Source organism: Myiozetetes cayanensis, unplaced genomic scaffold, assembly GCF_022539395.1.
Source record: "Myiozetetes cayanensis isolate MyiCay16 unplaced genomic scaffold, myiCay2020 scf5-8, whole genome shotgun sequence".
Taxonomy (NCBI): domain Eukaryota; kingdom Metazoa; phylum Chordata; class Aves; order Passeriformes; family Tyrannidae; genus Myiozetetes; species Myiozetetes cayanensis.
Genome location: NW_026087742.1, coordinates 36019514 through 36036277, shown reverse-complemented (window position 1 = coordinate 36036277; position 16764 = coordinate 36019514). Strand labels below are relative to the sequence as shown.

The following is a 16764-nucleotide window of genomic DNA, read 5'->3' as shown; positions in this document are numbered from 1 at the left end:
CACAACAACCAACCAACAGAGAAGGTGTTTCTGCCTAGCTATAGGGGAGAAGGTAGACCAAAAAAGTTTGTGTGTCAAGACGGACCACTGTCAAATGCTCGGCATTTGGCATGAATCATGACACTTCAGTTTCAGCCTCTGTTCTAACCTGCTTCAATAGTGTAGATAAGCTCTGCATTTTCTCCTTTGTCTTTGTCCAAAGCTGTGACCTGCAAGACTGCTGATCCAACTGCTGCTGATTCGAACACTGAGGCTTCATACAGTGGACTGGTAAAGTATGGACTATGGTCATTGGAGTCTTCCACATTTATAACCACTCTGGCCAGGTTTCTTCTATAGGGGAATTCTTGATCTCGGACCTATAAAACAAGTGTATAACACACAACTTGACATCAATCCAGTAAAACTTCACAAATTTCACTCATCTGAGTGTGAATACTTCTTCAGTTCTATTTAACACAAAGTAATAAAAAATCCATTCGTCCCAAAACCAGCCTAAAATATATTCATACACAAGATGGCAGACAGTAAAATTAAAGGAAAAGGAAAGAGCTTAGGTACTTTTTTTTTTTCACTTGTGAAAAAACACATGGCAATTAACCATCATGACATGAATTTTTGAAGTGGCAGCCACACGACATCTTAAATTCAGGTTTAGGTTTGCAACAGATACTTTTTTTTTAATACATGTTAAATAGTAATGCATGTGCCTTGCCATTACCTGTTTTACAGCATAGAGGCATGTCAGTCTAGTGCTTATATCTGCCAATGAACTTCTTCATTATTATATATGTACATACCTTTTTGAAGATGATGACACTGATAGTAGAAAGACTAGAAATTACCTTATGAAGTGCTGATAAGTGTCAACAGAGGTGTAATTTATCATAGCTGTCTCAACCCCATACAAAATACCTCAGCACTGCTTCACTGATAATGCTGCCACCACTATCCCCAAAAGTTTGGTTCATCTTAAACAGAGAAAACAACCTATCAGGTGGAGATCAAAACTAAGCATCAGGAAATACCTCTGTCAGCCATGTCTCTCTGTGATTCAGTTTATAGTCATTTCTTAGTCTGCTCACCAAAGGACTTGCAGCTTTTGACTCTGTGAGCTGAGGCCATACTCAGCTCCTGCTTACTGCATCTCACAGCAGACTCTGCTTTCTAAGGTCCCCTGGCAAGATGCCCCTGTACTTAACATGTCATGCGTTGTTCCATGAGTTATGTGGTTAAAGGAAATAGTGGACAGCAGTGCTTAAACTAACACTAATTTTCTTTTTTTTTTTTTTTAATTAAAGAATAAAAAATAAAACGTATTGCCATAATATACAATCTTCACTTGAAAACAGGCAGACTTATGTTCTGTACCTTAGGCACACCAAGCAAAAACTGGTAATTATCTTTTTTTCTGCATACCCAAAGATATAGTAATGCAGATAAAAGAAAGCTATTTTGTATATCAACAGTTTATGTACTGAAATAAGTCTATAAAAGTAAGCTATAAATGAGTGTTGTATTCAGAAAGGCTGTAGCATTCTCCATGGCAAGAAAGCAGTTATCTCCCTGTGAATAACTTTTCAAATAACTTTAAGCCTCACTTCAGAAACTCTGAAAATTACCTTGAGGGAGAGGACCAGATGCCAAGAGATTAAATAATTTCCTGCTTGCTCTCCCTTGAGATAGCAAATAATACATTCTATACAATGAATTCATAATAAAGTTTCCCAAAAAGCTGAAATAAAAACTGCAAAATAAATACACAGCAGGGCAGGCAAGATGAAATTAGTGCCTACTTCCTGCTCTGAGAGTCCTTTGCTCATGCAAAGACTAAGGAATGTACCAGAAGCAGCAGTGATTGTGTCCTGACCCAAGTGAATATTGCATTCTTACCATGACATTAAGGATGTGCTTATCTTGAGCTTCATGGTCTAATCTCTCGGCCGTATAGAGCACCCCAGTGCTGGCATCAATTCTGAATTTTCTCATGCTGACTGTATCAATGCTGCTGTGAATAGTGTAGCTCAGCTTATGCTTCTCATCTCTGTCTATAGCTTCAATTTGCAGAATTTCAGTGTCAGGGAGGATGTCCTCCGAAATGGTGACATCGTAGCTTGGCTGAGAGAATTCTGGGCCATTATCATTGTTATCCAACACTTTGATAAGAACCTACAGTTAATAAAAGAAAAGCATTCAAAGTTATTGAAGTCTAGTCAGACTACTGAGTATCACCTAGACAAATGCAATTTACTTTAGATGGTTGATGATGGTATGCTGCTGCATGGTGGGGCTGAGAAACATTATTTAATATTAAATGCTTACTGTTTGGATCAAAAGAGGTAGTAAAGATTTGATTTTGGAGGTAAAATATTCCTAACTGTAAGACCTACTCCAAGCCTGACAGGTCCATATTTGCAGTATCTATAAAATGGAAAATATTTCTGTGATGGTCATAGGAAAGGCTTTGTCCTTCCTTGTAACTGCTGTGGTTACAAGAGACTTCTAGAGCTATTATAGAATTTCCTCTCCCCCCAGTATTAAAAAGGCTTTAAAAGAATCCCTTTCATGCTACATAAATCTGCTGTTTATACAAATAAGATTCAGCTGAATCCTGTGTTGCTTTCTGCCCAACATATCGCATTTGGACTTACTAGCAATGTCAAATTAAGACAGCAGTGGAGACTTCAAGTTGCTGTAACACCTTAGACTGTGTTAGAAACAGTGACACTTCATGAGATGGAAACAGGAGACACAACCTCACTACCATGGAAGCCCACTCCACACAGATCAGTAGATACCACCATGGACAGGTAACTTCCACCAAGGACAGGTAATCTCAGGGCACTGGTGACAGGGAAGAATTATTTTTTTTGTTTCATTCTTGCTTTGCCTTTGCCAGTGATGGCTCTCTTTATTTCCAACTAATTCACTTTCCCCTCCAACACATATTTGCCTTCTTTCTGTTGCAGTTTATTAATGGTAGAACTGCTAAAAACGTGAATGAACACTCTGCTGTTTTCTACATGTCTTCTTTAGAACCTTGGTATTGACCCTTGAAGAAATCTGGAGAGGGAGAAGAAAGCCCAGGGTGCTGCTGTTGCTGCCTATTCCACCCATTTCTGTATATCACAAGCTGACCCTGGTAACTAATAATAATCACTATTTTGCAAACTTTGCCTTTCACAAGTTATGTTATGGGTTTTTGGCTCCGATGACATTTTGTAGTTTTCACGATTGAAGAAGTCACTCCCTGGAGAAAATATGCTTTCCAGACTTTGTATGCCATTATTGCTTTGGGCAGTGTGGCAGCAAAACCCTTGACAAACTGTGTAATACTGAAAGCTGAATTGTAAAGGGTTGACTCTTTTCCAGTGCTGGAAACAAGAAGATCTTTAGCAGAATACGCCCATGAAAGCACACATCTAATTTTACAGTAAGTGAAATGGAACAATCTTTTTATTCAAAGGCTTTGAAATAAGAAATAGTCCAATGAACGACATGGAAAAGGCCATGCAGAGGACTCCTCCCTTAGAATAGGAGACTTGAACCATCAAGATATTTTCTTTGTTGCTTTGAAAAGTACTTGGAACTTTTTAAGCAAATATTTTATTATTTTGCTTGGTTAAGCCCTGTTCACCCATACTTTCTTAACAAAAGAAAAATACAGCTATACTTTTACTGCAATATTGCACAGATGTTGGCCTCAGAGAGAAATGAAACTTTAGATTTCCATGACATGTGGAAGGGTCTGCAGAATACATTACCACAAGAAATAAGAGCAATTGTAAGTAGAAGTCATAATGAACTAGACTGGGAACTGTTTAAAAGACAGCTGAAATAAAATGCTCTGTAAGTTTAAATGGCATAAGACTTCAACTGTGTATTCCATACAATTTAATTTTCATCAGATTATGGCACACCAGAGTGAAGCAGGGCAAAACCTATATTAACCTATATTAAGTTATGCTTCAATCTTGGACAGATAGCAATAAACTTTGGGGGAAATATACACTGCTGGGTCTATAATAATGATGAAGAGTTACTTGGCTTTTTATACTTTCATTGTTGCTATATAATATATCAAGGTGTGTTTCTGACCTGACTGAGGAAACCCCCCCCAAAACTGCAAACCTACATCATAAAAATATGTGAAGAAATTAGTTTTAACATGAAGGAAAGCCTGAGGAAAAAATTAAAGACTTCAACTCTAATGGGACATAGAGCCAGTGTTGAACCAGTTTTGTTAGTGTAATGAAGTGACACTGAAGCAACAGGAGTTGAGGATAATCTGATTACCAGTGTTTAATACTTACAGACATCATCTCGAGCAGTTTTGATACCCTCAGTCCTTTACCACTATAACATGGCTGGATTATTTTACTGCTGCACTGTTAACTCGAATAATTTATTTTTCTTTTAATTCCTGGATAAAAACTTTGTCATGTATCATTTTAGGTAGTCTAACAGAGAAGTAAAATCTTTTCAAATGGACTGAAAATACCACGAGTGTTTGATTCTGCTGTGGCTAGTACAGTACAGCCTACATTTAACAAGTAAAGCTTCCATGTGAGGGACAGGCTTGCATCTGTGAATTTTTAAAATTTTTAACATTGATTTTAACATTGGTGTGTGCAAGCTCAAGCTATTCTGGAAGAAAAAAACCCAACATCTTACAGATACAGACCAACGTATCCTAAAGTTACTGCTGCAGAAGTGACATGCTATTCTATTTGAGTGTGATCACCCCAGTGTAGGTGTTCACTTCCCATTATATCTAATGCATTTTGGGATCACTGGCAAACTGAGAAAGCAGAGGAGGGCAGAAAGGTTTATCCATTCCAAAGCTTGCACTGTGACTGTGCAAGCCACAGCTCCATGATTTACGCCTTCACTAGACTGCACAAACTAAACAGGGTGGGACTGGATCAGAATCAGAGACTAAGGGTAACCTATGAGACTATGGAAATTACAGTGTGGATTCACAAAGCAGTATTTCTTCCCACTAAAAAAGGTCTAACCTAATGCCCTGATACACATGATTGTGCTTGGGGAGTGCAAGGCATGGAGAGGGAAAAAGATAAAAAAATTAAGGTACTCATTCGCTGTGGTCATCAAACTTGCAGGGAGCTATGCATTTAAAATTGCTTTGATCATTTCCAGAAAAGAACTTAATTTTCCTTATTTTTTTTTTATTTTCTCTATTTCACTTCACATCCACTGTAAAACTGATCAGGTGCCTGTTTAAGTGGCAGGCACCTTCCTCCCCAGAGAAGACAGTATTTTAATGATTTGTCAAGTGATCCACATTGAAATACACATTATTTATTAGTTACTCTGCACTTCAACAGCCAGTTCCATTTGGAGATTAAAAGCGGGGCATTAGAGATGCTAATGAATAAAGAAGTCATTATTGATGACAATTTCTTCTATTAAAGTGGATAAGAGTATTTTTAATTTTTGTCAGCTGTCCCTTAAAATCCCCAAAACTCAAATGTAATTTTATCATTACAGTCTCTCCTTTAATAGAGGGGGGTGGATTTTCCTTGCAACAAAAGAAAGTTTAATTATATATGGGAATACTGATTATACAAGCTCACTTAAACCCAAAAATGGAACTCTTTAATGTTCTTAAAAATTGAACTGTCTTGGGAGTCACTTGAAACAAAATCAGGTAAAATAAAATGGAATTTAAGTCCCACTTTAAATAGATACTAGTCCCTCAGTCCTTACAACATTTTCGAGGAGAAAGTGACTATTATGCCCATACTTTGCCCAGGAAAGCACTGCCTTGCAGCAAGGTTAAATGACTTACCAAAGCCACAGATGTGCAACAGCAAAGCAAGGGAAGGTGTTTTAGGTTTATTTTTGAGCCACACCCCTTTTATTAGATCATCATAAAATGCCACCTTTGTTACGCAGATTTCCTGCTCCAGCAGGATTACTTCTAGTAAGGTGTTACTTAAAAAGAGGGAGCAACATTTTCCTGTAATAATGGACAAATGTGACACTGACATGAACACCAGGTTCATAGAAAACCTGATCCTACAAACATATGTGAGGCTGAGTAAACTGAATGCCACCAGATTGTTAATATGAGGAAAGTTTCTCAAATTCATTTAATGGATGCCAAATTTAGGCATAAAATCTTGGTACTACTGGCAAATTTCCAATGACTTCAGAAGGGTCAGCACTCTGCTCCCTAGAGTCTTAAGCTTTAGCCAGCTGGTAGCACATCTTTCACCCCAAATTAGGTGTTATACTTCTGAAGTGACTCAAAGACTCACAGTATCTGTGTAAATTAATACTTTCTACATACTTATTTCCAAATGGAAGATATGGCAAGAATGGTCTGTGTTGCATAAATAACCTTTATGGCTGTGTAGGTGCCTGGGGTGTTAGGTAGTGGCAATACCCATTGCCATAGAATCAAAGACAGGCTTCAAAACTTTTCCAACACATCTCCAAAAGGAGATGAATGGAAATGTTTACTATTGGTTTGTCACTAAGGAGGGATTCCTCTTTGCAGAGGGTTGTGCAAGATTACTGACTGAACTCCTTTTCATTGATAAACATTAGCTGCAAGTCTTTTTTCCACACTCATAAAGCAAACATGCAGCAAAGCAGTCTCTGCCTGGTTCTCCTTGAAAGCCCCTATCTTTTCCAGTGCATCTTGGGTTTCAGAAAGGCAGGCTTGCCTCCTTCTGCTTCCTTTGTGCGAAGCCTAATTTATAGTCTGAACAAGCACCTCGCTATAAAAGATTTGCTTCTCCCTGCTCACTTCCTATTTCCCACAGTTAAAGAGAGTTTCAAATAAAGGATTCATGGGCCTCCAAGCTTACAAATTAGGCAAAGTAACACTCAGGGCATTAGTGAAGACTTTGTACTCAAAATGGTAAGTGAAAGACCTAGAGAAATACAATCAAATTAAAGCAGGACAAAACCTAATGCAGGAAGTCTCTCCAAAGCTGTTTTTAATGTTGCCCATAACAAATACATTTGCTTTAGGGACAAATGTATTTGAGTGAAAACTGGGTAAATGCCAGCAGCTGCTTTAGGGACATTTGAAGCTGGAAGAATCTGTTGGCTAATTGCTTGGTCTGGGCACCGTGTTGTAGTACAACCTATTAAGTGCCTGAATTATTTAAACTCAGGTTGCACTTCGGTACAGGTTTTGAAATCTATTTTGATTTAATACTGCTTTCAATAGTTTTACTACATAGCTTTATTTTCTACTTCCTGACAAGTTGTTCACTCCCCCAAGCCCCAAGCTTAACATAAAAATGCAGTTTCCCTACCAACCTCAGTGGCCAGTTATTTATAATTTACTGTGCCCTTTGTGTTACGTTAAAACAGAAAGAAAAATCTTTGTTTCACAGGCAAGGCAGCGCTGAGATTCCTGGATGTGACCGAAAAAAAAGTCAAGGATGGGTCAGTTCTAGTTTGGCGGAAACAGTCAACTGAGCAAAAGTGAAAAACTGAATTGAAACCTCATATCTCCTTGTCTGCCCTAGGAGAATCCACAGCCCAGAACTGCTTCTGGCAGGCTCTAATGTCCTATCTACATTTTGGCCATGTTCCTCTAAGATGAGCTTTTCACCATTCAGTTAAAAGAACCACCCTCACTCAGAGTGATTGATCAGCTCCTCTTTGTTAAGAAAATGTTATAAAGAAAAGGTGTTCTCTGAAGGGTGAGACTGAAACTCACAGTTAACGGTTAATCCTCAGCACAAGAATAAATAAAAGTCCACAACCTCCTGCAAAGGGAGAGAGACAGAAAGGGGCAATAAGTAGTAACTTTTTTCATCTGCTCTTCCAGTCTGTTTGGCTCCAGCTGGAGGTATTAAAAGAGGTCTAAGTTTTGATCTGCAAAAAACTTTTTAGAGGGAGATGCATGTTATTCTCTGAGTGCCCATTCTACTGGTAAATAGTGAGATGGTTTTGCACTAAGTGAAACTAAGGTGCTTTTTGCTTGCTAGCTTGGAAGCAACAGCCTTCACACTTTAAAGTATCTTTGCTATACCAGTTAGGATGATGAGAAAGAAGGAGAAGGTAGGAAAATACGCAGCAAGAAGTTAAACTGTCTTTTTCATATAATACCATCACTCCAGGAGGCTGTTCTCAAAAGAAATAACAATCTGCTAGGGCAACATTCTCAATAAAAGTGAAACATTATCATAACTTAGATGATTGTTCAATTGTTCCCCACTGTACTCTACTTCTGTGGGTATTTTAGTAAAAGTCAGCAGTATGTACTACAAATAAGTAAATAAATGTCATTCCTCTGTTGTGCTTGTATGTAAAAGATTTGAATTGTTCAGTAAAAAGAAGGATTTGGGATAAACCTGACTCGTGACCAGGAGAATTTCTATCACTATATAGTCAAAGTTAATCAAAACTGTGGCAGGAGTAGGCATCTAGGTGCCACTACACTGATTTCTTGCTGGGAAAGTCGTCTCTCTGCTCAAGCAAGAGCAAAAGACTCCTTTGCAGCCCAAAGGGAGGTGATGGCAGTGGCAAGGAGTAGAATCTCTGTGCAAAGCTTTCCTGTCTCTCTCTCTAGCATACGGGATGCAGAAGCCCTGACCCCTCCCCAAGGCCAACAGCTTGCCTGGCAGCTGCAGGAATTGTGCTTCCTGAGGATTTAGAGCAAAGGTACACCTTCACAACCTTTAACAAATGACAGCATGGCCTCAAGCAATCATGGGAAAAAGGAAAGGGAAAAAACCAAAAGCTCTCCCTGGCTAAGTCAGGAGACTTAGCCATCCTAGAAGTTAATCCCCCTGACAGAAGTTTTATACCCACACTCCAAATACATAAATCAAACGAGTCAACATTTGTTCATATTTTCCCTCCTTCATCCCAATCTAAACCAACCATGCTGCCAGCACAGCTGGGGCTCAGCTGAACAGGCAGCACCGTAAATGACAGGAGCTCAACAAGTCCTGGCACTCTGTTTCTCACTTTGGAGACTGTATTCCTTTTGGAAACCTTGATCATGCCCAAACCAATCAGGCTTTCCATTACACAGGAAGTTTATATCTTTATTTTTCGTTTGTTTGTTTGGTTGGTTTGTTTTGTTAATATTCCTCTTTTCACAACAGTGAAGTATTATTGCAACAGATGTAACTTTGAAATCAAAATGATCTCCTTCCTCTCATGGTACAGTAATGAACCATGTGCACAGTAAGGCATGAAGGAAGTGAACAGTTTAGTGGAGTTTAAGGCATGCAGGAACACTACTGAAGAAACTTCCCCAAGTCCATACCAAGGATCATGTTGCCAAAACAAAAATCTTTGGCATTTTTATGCTGTATTTTACCATCTCCAACTATATAATAGACAAATGGCCGAGAGGAGATAAAGGAAAACAGGTGGGGTGGAATAAAAAGCAAGACTGTTCCATTTCACATGGGGATGATCAGCTATTTCATAATAAACCATCACGGTTTGAAGGGAGTCTTTATACTATTTTATTGTTAAACAAGGAGATGAATTTACATAATTGCTTTCCACCCAGTTCTGCTTCTATCATATCTTCCCGCAGCTACAGTTAAAAATGCATGTATGTGCATGGGACAAAATACTTACAGTGTTGTATTATCAAAACTAAGAATAAGGCCATTAAAATCCATCAGTAGGTGCTATTTTTTTTCTATGATGTATTTTACTTAAACCTATCAGTTTGACTTTTTTTTTTTTTTAAATTATTGTTTCAGAAAGAAAATAAAGATGAGGAAGGTAATCAAAGGCTCCAAAGTACAGCCAAAAAATAAGTAGGAAAGTTTTGTAAAACCGAGTGATAAATAGGAAGGCCATAATTCTGTCAGTTTTGAGATAACAGCTGCTTTTGAAATCTCTGTTGTGAAGACCAAAACAAACACATTCATAGATATCCTGGCCACAATTAAATAATTAAGCAGTATCCACACTGAGAAAGGAGGTGGAGGGAAGAAGGGTCTGGACCCGCTAGTGATTATCTAATGCTATACTATTGCAATCTGAAATAGCAATCTTACATTCCTAAATAGGTCACATCACTGTTACAAAGCATGCTCAGGCTTCTTTTAGAATGCAACAGCTTTACTGAAATATATTTTTACCATATGTTTTAATTAAAAATGTAGGGGTTTCATCCAAATAGGTTTTGAGGACTGTTATATGGGTCAATTTATTAAATCAAAAGCAGCAGAAACAATAAACATAATATCCATGAGAAATTACTTGTATCCAGCGTGTTTGAAATTCCCTATGCTTTTTAATATTTCTTCGGCTGAAATGTTTGCAAGAAACAAAAAAGGTCATGTTAGGAATTCAACACCATCTGAAATGTGGACTGAGAGTGTCGCCAAGATTAAAAAACAAAGAATAACAAAAAAATTACTCAAGAGTTGAAGAAAACGCCTTATGGAAAGGGAACAAAAAGAGGTCAGTCATTCTCCTTCATTTGTCTACCAGAAGACTGGGAGGGGATTTGAGCATTGTGAATAAATGCTTCCTGGGGAGAAAATAGTGTTTTTTAAGGAGTTCTTTAATTGAGCAGAGAAAGGCATAACAGGAATATGGCCAGATACAATCAAGCTTAAAATAAGGGATGTTCTTAGCATAGATGCAATTAACTCTGAAACTAACGGAAAACAGTGTATTTCCCATCACTTAACTTACTATCAACTGCTGTTTTCTTACCAAGGGAGGATTATCAGGAGAAATTATCAGATATTTTAGGGCTGGTTATAAACAGGAAATCATTGAGAAAGCAGTCAGTGATTTAACAATCTCTTAGGAAAGCTGGTGCTCTGCCTCAGTGAGTGCAGATTTACATCTGAACTATTTGAACAAAAAGGCGAGGTAAAACAGAAGCATCTGTGTGTGCATGCATATATGTAAATATAAAAAATGGTCAGGCCTTCCTTCTGCATTATAAAGAAGCAAAGAACATCACAAACCTATTTTTTTCATATACACTTGAGCAGTAACTCAGACGTAGAATTCCAGCCCCTTATAAATCCATATCCTACAACTCCAACTCATATGGAATGATTTTGCTGTTTGAAATCTCCCTGGTGCCATCTGGACCTCAGAGTCCCTGTCCCTCTGCCACAGCCCTGACCATGACCCAACTCCAGACTGGTTTCCACTGAACAGATACCCAGACACTGTGTCAGGGTCTCTCCATCAAGGATGTTGTCAGAGCCAGTGTTACCCCAGCCCTTCATGTTTATCTGACATGACTTTTTAATTGATGAAAGGCACTGAGCCTGATAAGCAAGCTTGGTTTTAAAAGGTTCAGTGGGGCTGTTTTGCAGAAGACAATGTAATTGCAGGCAGTGACACTATAGGAGAGATCCTTTGAATTTTAAGTTTCGCCTCTGAACAATTTCTTCTCTGAACAATTGATCCTGTGTCCCACATTTGGGTCTTGGGAGGATGAGAGGTATAAACTCCATTTATACAATCAATAGCAATATTCCCCAACACCACAGAAGCACTATTGTATTTTGGACCATTGTGGGGTGACACAATTGTCAAAATCTATGCTTTGCCGCCTGTGATAGGGACTCCCTCAGCTGGAGGAAGGCAAATTACTTTCATGTGAGCGTGAAGAGAACAAAAGGAGAAATAACGCTTTGAAACCTTCAACAGCCAATTCTTTGCAGCCAGATGGAAAGGCTCTGAAAAATATCCCCTCCATTAGTTATCACTGGTCTCAAAGGATGAGGTTTTACTTGAATGGAAAAATTACTAATTTTTATAGCATATACATTCCACTCAGAAATGAATAATTTGCCAAGAAATGAATGTGATATTCTACCTGAGTTGTGGCAATGTTTGTTCCATCGGTGACCTCCACAGTCATATTATACATTGACCTCTGTTCTGCATCCAAGGGCTTTGCAATGACAATAGTGCCTGCTCCCTTCTCCGCGTCGAAAGAACTATCGTAATTCCCTCCTAATTGTTGCACAAAAATACAATCAGATTAGCCATCTCTGGAAAATTTCCATTGAAAAGTGGACATATCTCTTTACTGGCATCCATCTTAACGTCTTGCCTTAGCATACACAGTATATCTTGTGATACTTCTTTGTTCATAACTCATTTATATTTCAAAGCACAGTTTGTATACTGGAACACAGAGATCATTAAAATGCATTGCCAAAAAAAAAAAAAAGAAAAAAAAAAAGAAATCTAGCAGTATATTTAAATAAACCGTAGCTGAGTCTATAAAAAGAATCAAATGTCCATAAGCCCGTAAGATGTGTGCCCTTGTAGTTTGGATAATGAACAAGAAAAATTATCTTTTTTGTATAAAAATCATTCAAGAGGGTATTATTCCACAAATTTTATTTTCAGGAAATTCTCACTGATGCTTCTGGGTGCAAAGACCATCATCTGAGTTTTTGAAAATTGCAATTATAATCAATTTTTAAAATGCAAATAGAGATTTGTTAAGTTAATATCAAGGAAAATGGTAATTAATGGCAGCAAAGGTCAAATTTTACTAGTCTTTTAGGAATTATTCAATAGATCTGACAGGATACACATCCTAAATTCCTCTCCATAAAAACCCCTTTACAAAGCACTGTTCTAACATCCCCTTTTCCTGTTACACACTGAATGATGCAGCAGTGGGAAAACTCCTGAGTCTCAGGTGAAAGATAAAAAGTCTATTAAAAAGGAAAAGAAAGCTATAAATAATTTGAGATTGAAGAGTACAAGATTTCTCACCCACAGTTATAGTTTACAAATTAGAACCACTCATTATTTTCAAAAGCAAAGCACACACTCCCTACTGCTAAGCTGTTTCTTACTCATCTATAAAATGTAATTTATTATTAGTTGAGTCTGAAATTTTTGGAAGCTGGGGACATGGAAAGATGGAACACAACACTGCTGACAAACAAACTCTTAAGGTATATTTATCACACAGCAAATGCAATATCACTAGCTACGTTTCCTGACAACCCAGTTCTACAAAGAGGAAAAGCCTTTCAAACCACACTGGCTATAAAACTTATGTAAGCTTCTCAGATCTCGAGATGAGGTCCACAGGTAGAAAAACACCCATTCCATTGACTTTTCTCTGATGCAATATATATAGAGATATATATGTGAATGGCTGGTATTATCACAAAATGGCTCTCATTTTATGGCTGGGGACAGAGAAGAGAAGAGGAGGGTCTCTCCTATTCTCCCATTGGCAAGGTTTGCTGACCAAAAAGTGGCATTATTCTCAGAAGCAGTCATGAATTTTGTGAGAGGAAAAAGGTTTTGGCAAGTTGAAGATGAGGAGGAATCACAGCAAAATCACAGCGTCCGAATTCCTTAACGTGAAGAAACCCTCGCTACTACCTCTTGCACAGGCTATTGCAAAGAAAGGGTAAGCTGGAAGAAGCACTGCTCTGTCTGTATTTGCCTTGGAAGCCATTCAAGCAGCGAGAGAAGAAAGAGGGGGGAAGAATAAGAATGCAGGTAACCACTGCAGAGGAAAGGAAGACTTGGTGAACTTGTGCCCACTGAAACGATCCAAATGTAGTAGTTTCAGACATGACAACAGAGTTCTCTATGCTGAATATATGTATATACATATATACAGATCTAAGCCTAACAGATGCAGCTATGGTTCTCCAGGAAAACACTGACACTGGATCTGCTATGATTCATGATGGACGGAGACATTCCTTATTTCCTACTCTCCTTCTGCAAGCCCAGATTTAATGGTTTTCTCAATTTATGTATATAATATATAATATATATATAAAAATATATAATATATATAATTGCCCTTGACATGCAAGCAATAGCAAGGTGTTTGGACACTGATCATATCTTCAGTGTTCTTTAAAAAAAGAAAAAAAAAAGTTAGTCTGGAAGAAGAAGTTTCTCTCCCAATTAATGTTTTAAATTGATTTACTTGAGAAAAATTGCACCATGAAAACCTCCTTTGAAGAAAAGAGTTTGAGATTCATGCAAGGAAATCTCTGCTGAAATGAAGCTAGCCTTGGGACAGTAGGCTCTTTACAAAGAGAATGTTTCATACTGATAACCATGAAAACAAAGTGGAAGTCTATACTTCAAGATGCTTAATAACCATCTTAATGAGCAATCAAAAATTATATGCTATCAACTGGCTTACACTTCCAAAAAAAACCCCTGCCTTTAAAACTTCCAAAAAGTAACATGGAGGGATTAGTAATAGATGTTTTAAACATCTGTTGGCTCAGAGCTGGTTTTACAGTCTATTGCAAATGCACCAACTTCTTCAAGTTGTTTTCATTAAGGGAAGTATATTCTTACCCTAATATAAGAATTGAATCCATCATATGAGTTTTTTATACATTTTTCACATCTTTTAAAACAGTCTAGTGACAAATTAATCTTGGTTGCCAGCCACCCCAGACAATGCACTTCATTTTACATTGAATTGTTTTCTATTAAACAAGGCAGAAAGTGCATCAAACACTGAAGTAGAGATGGATCAGAGAGCATCCTGCTGTGAGATTTGTTATTACAATCTATTTTGGAGAGAAACCCTGATTTATTCATGATTCAGTACGGTACATTTTAACAGACCATGGTTGGATGAAGAACCATGCAGATGGCTGAACTTCTGGGAATAATGTCTGAGATACTGGGTCCTGCCTCTCATCTGCAGTATTAGAGGCAGTCTGGAGGAAGTTTGTATTGCTCCTCAGCTTTCATATACACTCAAAATAAGTCCTCAGACGTGTTAAGTCTATTATGCAAGGCCTGCTATGAAGCACCCACAGAAACATCCATCACAATTATCTTTGAAATACAGGTGGGTGCTGGAGTTGCATGAAGAGACAGGTAACGTTCTTGTGTAAAAACAAACAGGAATCTTCTCTTAAAAACCCTTGCAGCTGGGAAACCATAAAACCACTTTCTTCCAAAGCTGCCCACATTGAAGTTGAAGGGCTGAGACCCTGGGAGGTGACGGCTTTGGGGTACTTGAGACTGGTTTTTGAAAGCATGCTGCCGTGTCTCCACCACTCTTTTGAAGTGAGCTCATCTGCAGTGCCATAAGCTCCCACAGTATCAATTTTGCCAGTTTTACTATTGGCCATTTAACATTTTCTTTGATCACAATCTTTGGATGAAAGACGGCTAAAGATGATGGCATTTTGTTCAGCTGCTCAGTTTCATTAATGTGAATTTTCATTACTTATTCCATTTTCCATGGCACATGCTTTCCTTCTCATTGTCCACTAAACCCTGCTTTCAGATACCAAACATGTAGAAGTTGTCTTTGCTAGTGTGCCTGCAATAGCATTAGGAAAGAAATATTTCAAATGAAGATAATACATTGAGAGTTCCTCAGGCACTTTTGGAAAATCAGTGACAAAGAAGGCAGAATGATGGAACTGGCAAGTTTGCTAGACAGGATGTCCTGGGAAAGCATTTTAACACTGAGTAACCCCAGAGAGATGTGGATTAGCTGTTGTCTGTAATACCATTGCAGGCTAAAATGTAATGCTGATATACCTTCAATACAGATTAAAGACTTCCCTTAATATACTCTGATTAGACTGAAGTCATTAGAGTAGGGCTTCATGAAAAGTCCACATCTACTTGCAATGCCATCTTTGGATGAGAAGACTTATCATGGTGAGATGATAAAAATTCATGCAGAAAGCACTTTTTCTCTCTAACTGACTGTTAAGATACCCGAAGTCACCTAGCACAGATAGTTATGTCTACACTTTGGACACCTAAAGTTAAGTGAGATGATTTACACCCTTACTTTCTTGACATTGATCTCAATGCTCTTGCATAAGCCCTGGAAGCAATAAATTTTTAGAACTAGTAATTTTTTATATTATGTGAAAGCATAACATTGGATTTTCCAATTCCAGCTGTTATCCAGACAGCTATAGAAATAGCCCCAGGTACAAAAGATCTTATTAGCTGGCCCTCACTACAGATTTCTAGAACAGACACAATTTTAAATTTAACTGCGAGTGTAGGACACTTAAGAAGGAGATCTCTTAAAATTGAGCCAACAGACAATAGCTTGTGTTCTTGGTACAGAGGTAGTTATATTTTCTAGCTGAGTCTGGAGTGTTACCCTCATTCTTAGCTTATTTCTTGGTTTCATAGTCACTGTGAGCATATTTTTCCTTCTGACAAAAGTCCTATGTGCTTTAAAAAGAATTAATTTTCCTTTTAATAAAAAAGATATCTAAAAATCCCCAAACCACTGTACCTTGCAAAACTGACAAGAGAGGTGCAATGGACAGGCCAAAGAAAATGTCCTGACCTTTTAGAAGGGATTTCTAGAGGTCAGCTAGAGAATTTTCCTAAGGCAAGATACAATGCAGGTCCCACATTCCCACAGAACGTGGGCTCTGCATCTCAGTCCTTTCGAATTTCAATGCTGAGGTTTTTTAATTTTCAAACATATTCTGCTGATACTGTATTTTGCTGCAAGCAATTAATTTTTTTGGTAGTTCTTTTCCTAAATGTGGTTCATTATTGGGAAGATGCTGAGACTCCCAGTATTTCTATCAGCTCCTGATACGCAGTTGAAGATGGGATCATGCTATTGTGAGAAATTATTTTCTCCTCTGAGAAGAAAAGATGGAGGACTTGTGAGCAAATGAGTCCCATCTGAGGACTTTTTTCAATCTGTCCCAGTGGAATGATCCAGAAGAGTGGGACTGAATACAAATCTCAGACATATCTGATGACTGTGGAGAATGACTTGTTCAGTCTTAGATGCAAAGATGGATCACACTGAACTCT

General features: G+C 38.0%; 1 protein-coding gene across 10 annotated transcripts in view; it reads right to left on the bottom strand.

The window, feature by feature from the left end:
- Nucleotides 1-16764, bottom strand: part of FAT3 (FAT atypical cadherin 3) — a 404213-nt gene that overhangs the window by 82497 nt on the left and 304952 nt on the right. For all 10 annotated transcript variants that reach the window (XR_007630830.1, XM_050331683.1, XM_050331681.1 and 7 more), the window contains 3 exons: nucleotides 11810-11949; nucleotides 1894-2169; nucleotides 149-359 (listed from right to left, as the gene is read on the bottom strand). Coding sequence is in view for 9 of the 10 variants with exons in the window: in XM_050331683.1 (XP_050187640.1) it covers nucleotides 149-359; nucleotides 1894-2169; nucleotides 11810-11949 (627 nt within the window). In the remaining variant the exon portion in view is untranslated. The remainder of the gene's footprint in view (nucleotides 1-148; nucleotides 360-1893; nucleotides 2170-11809; nucleotides 11950-16764) is intronic.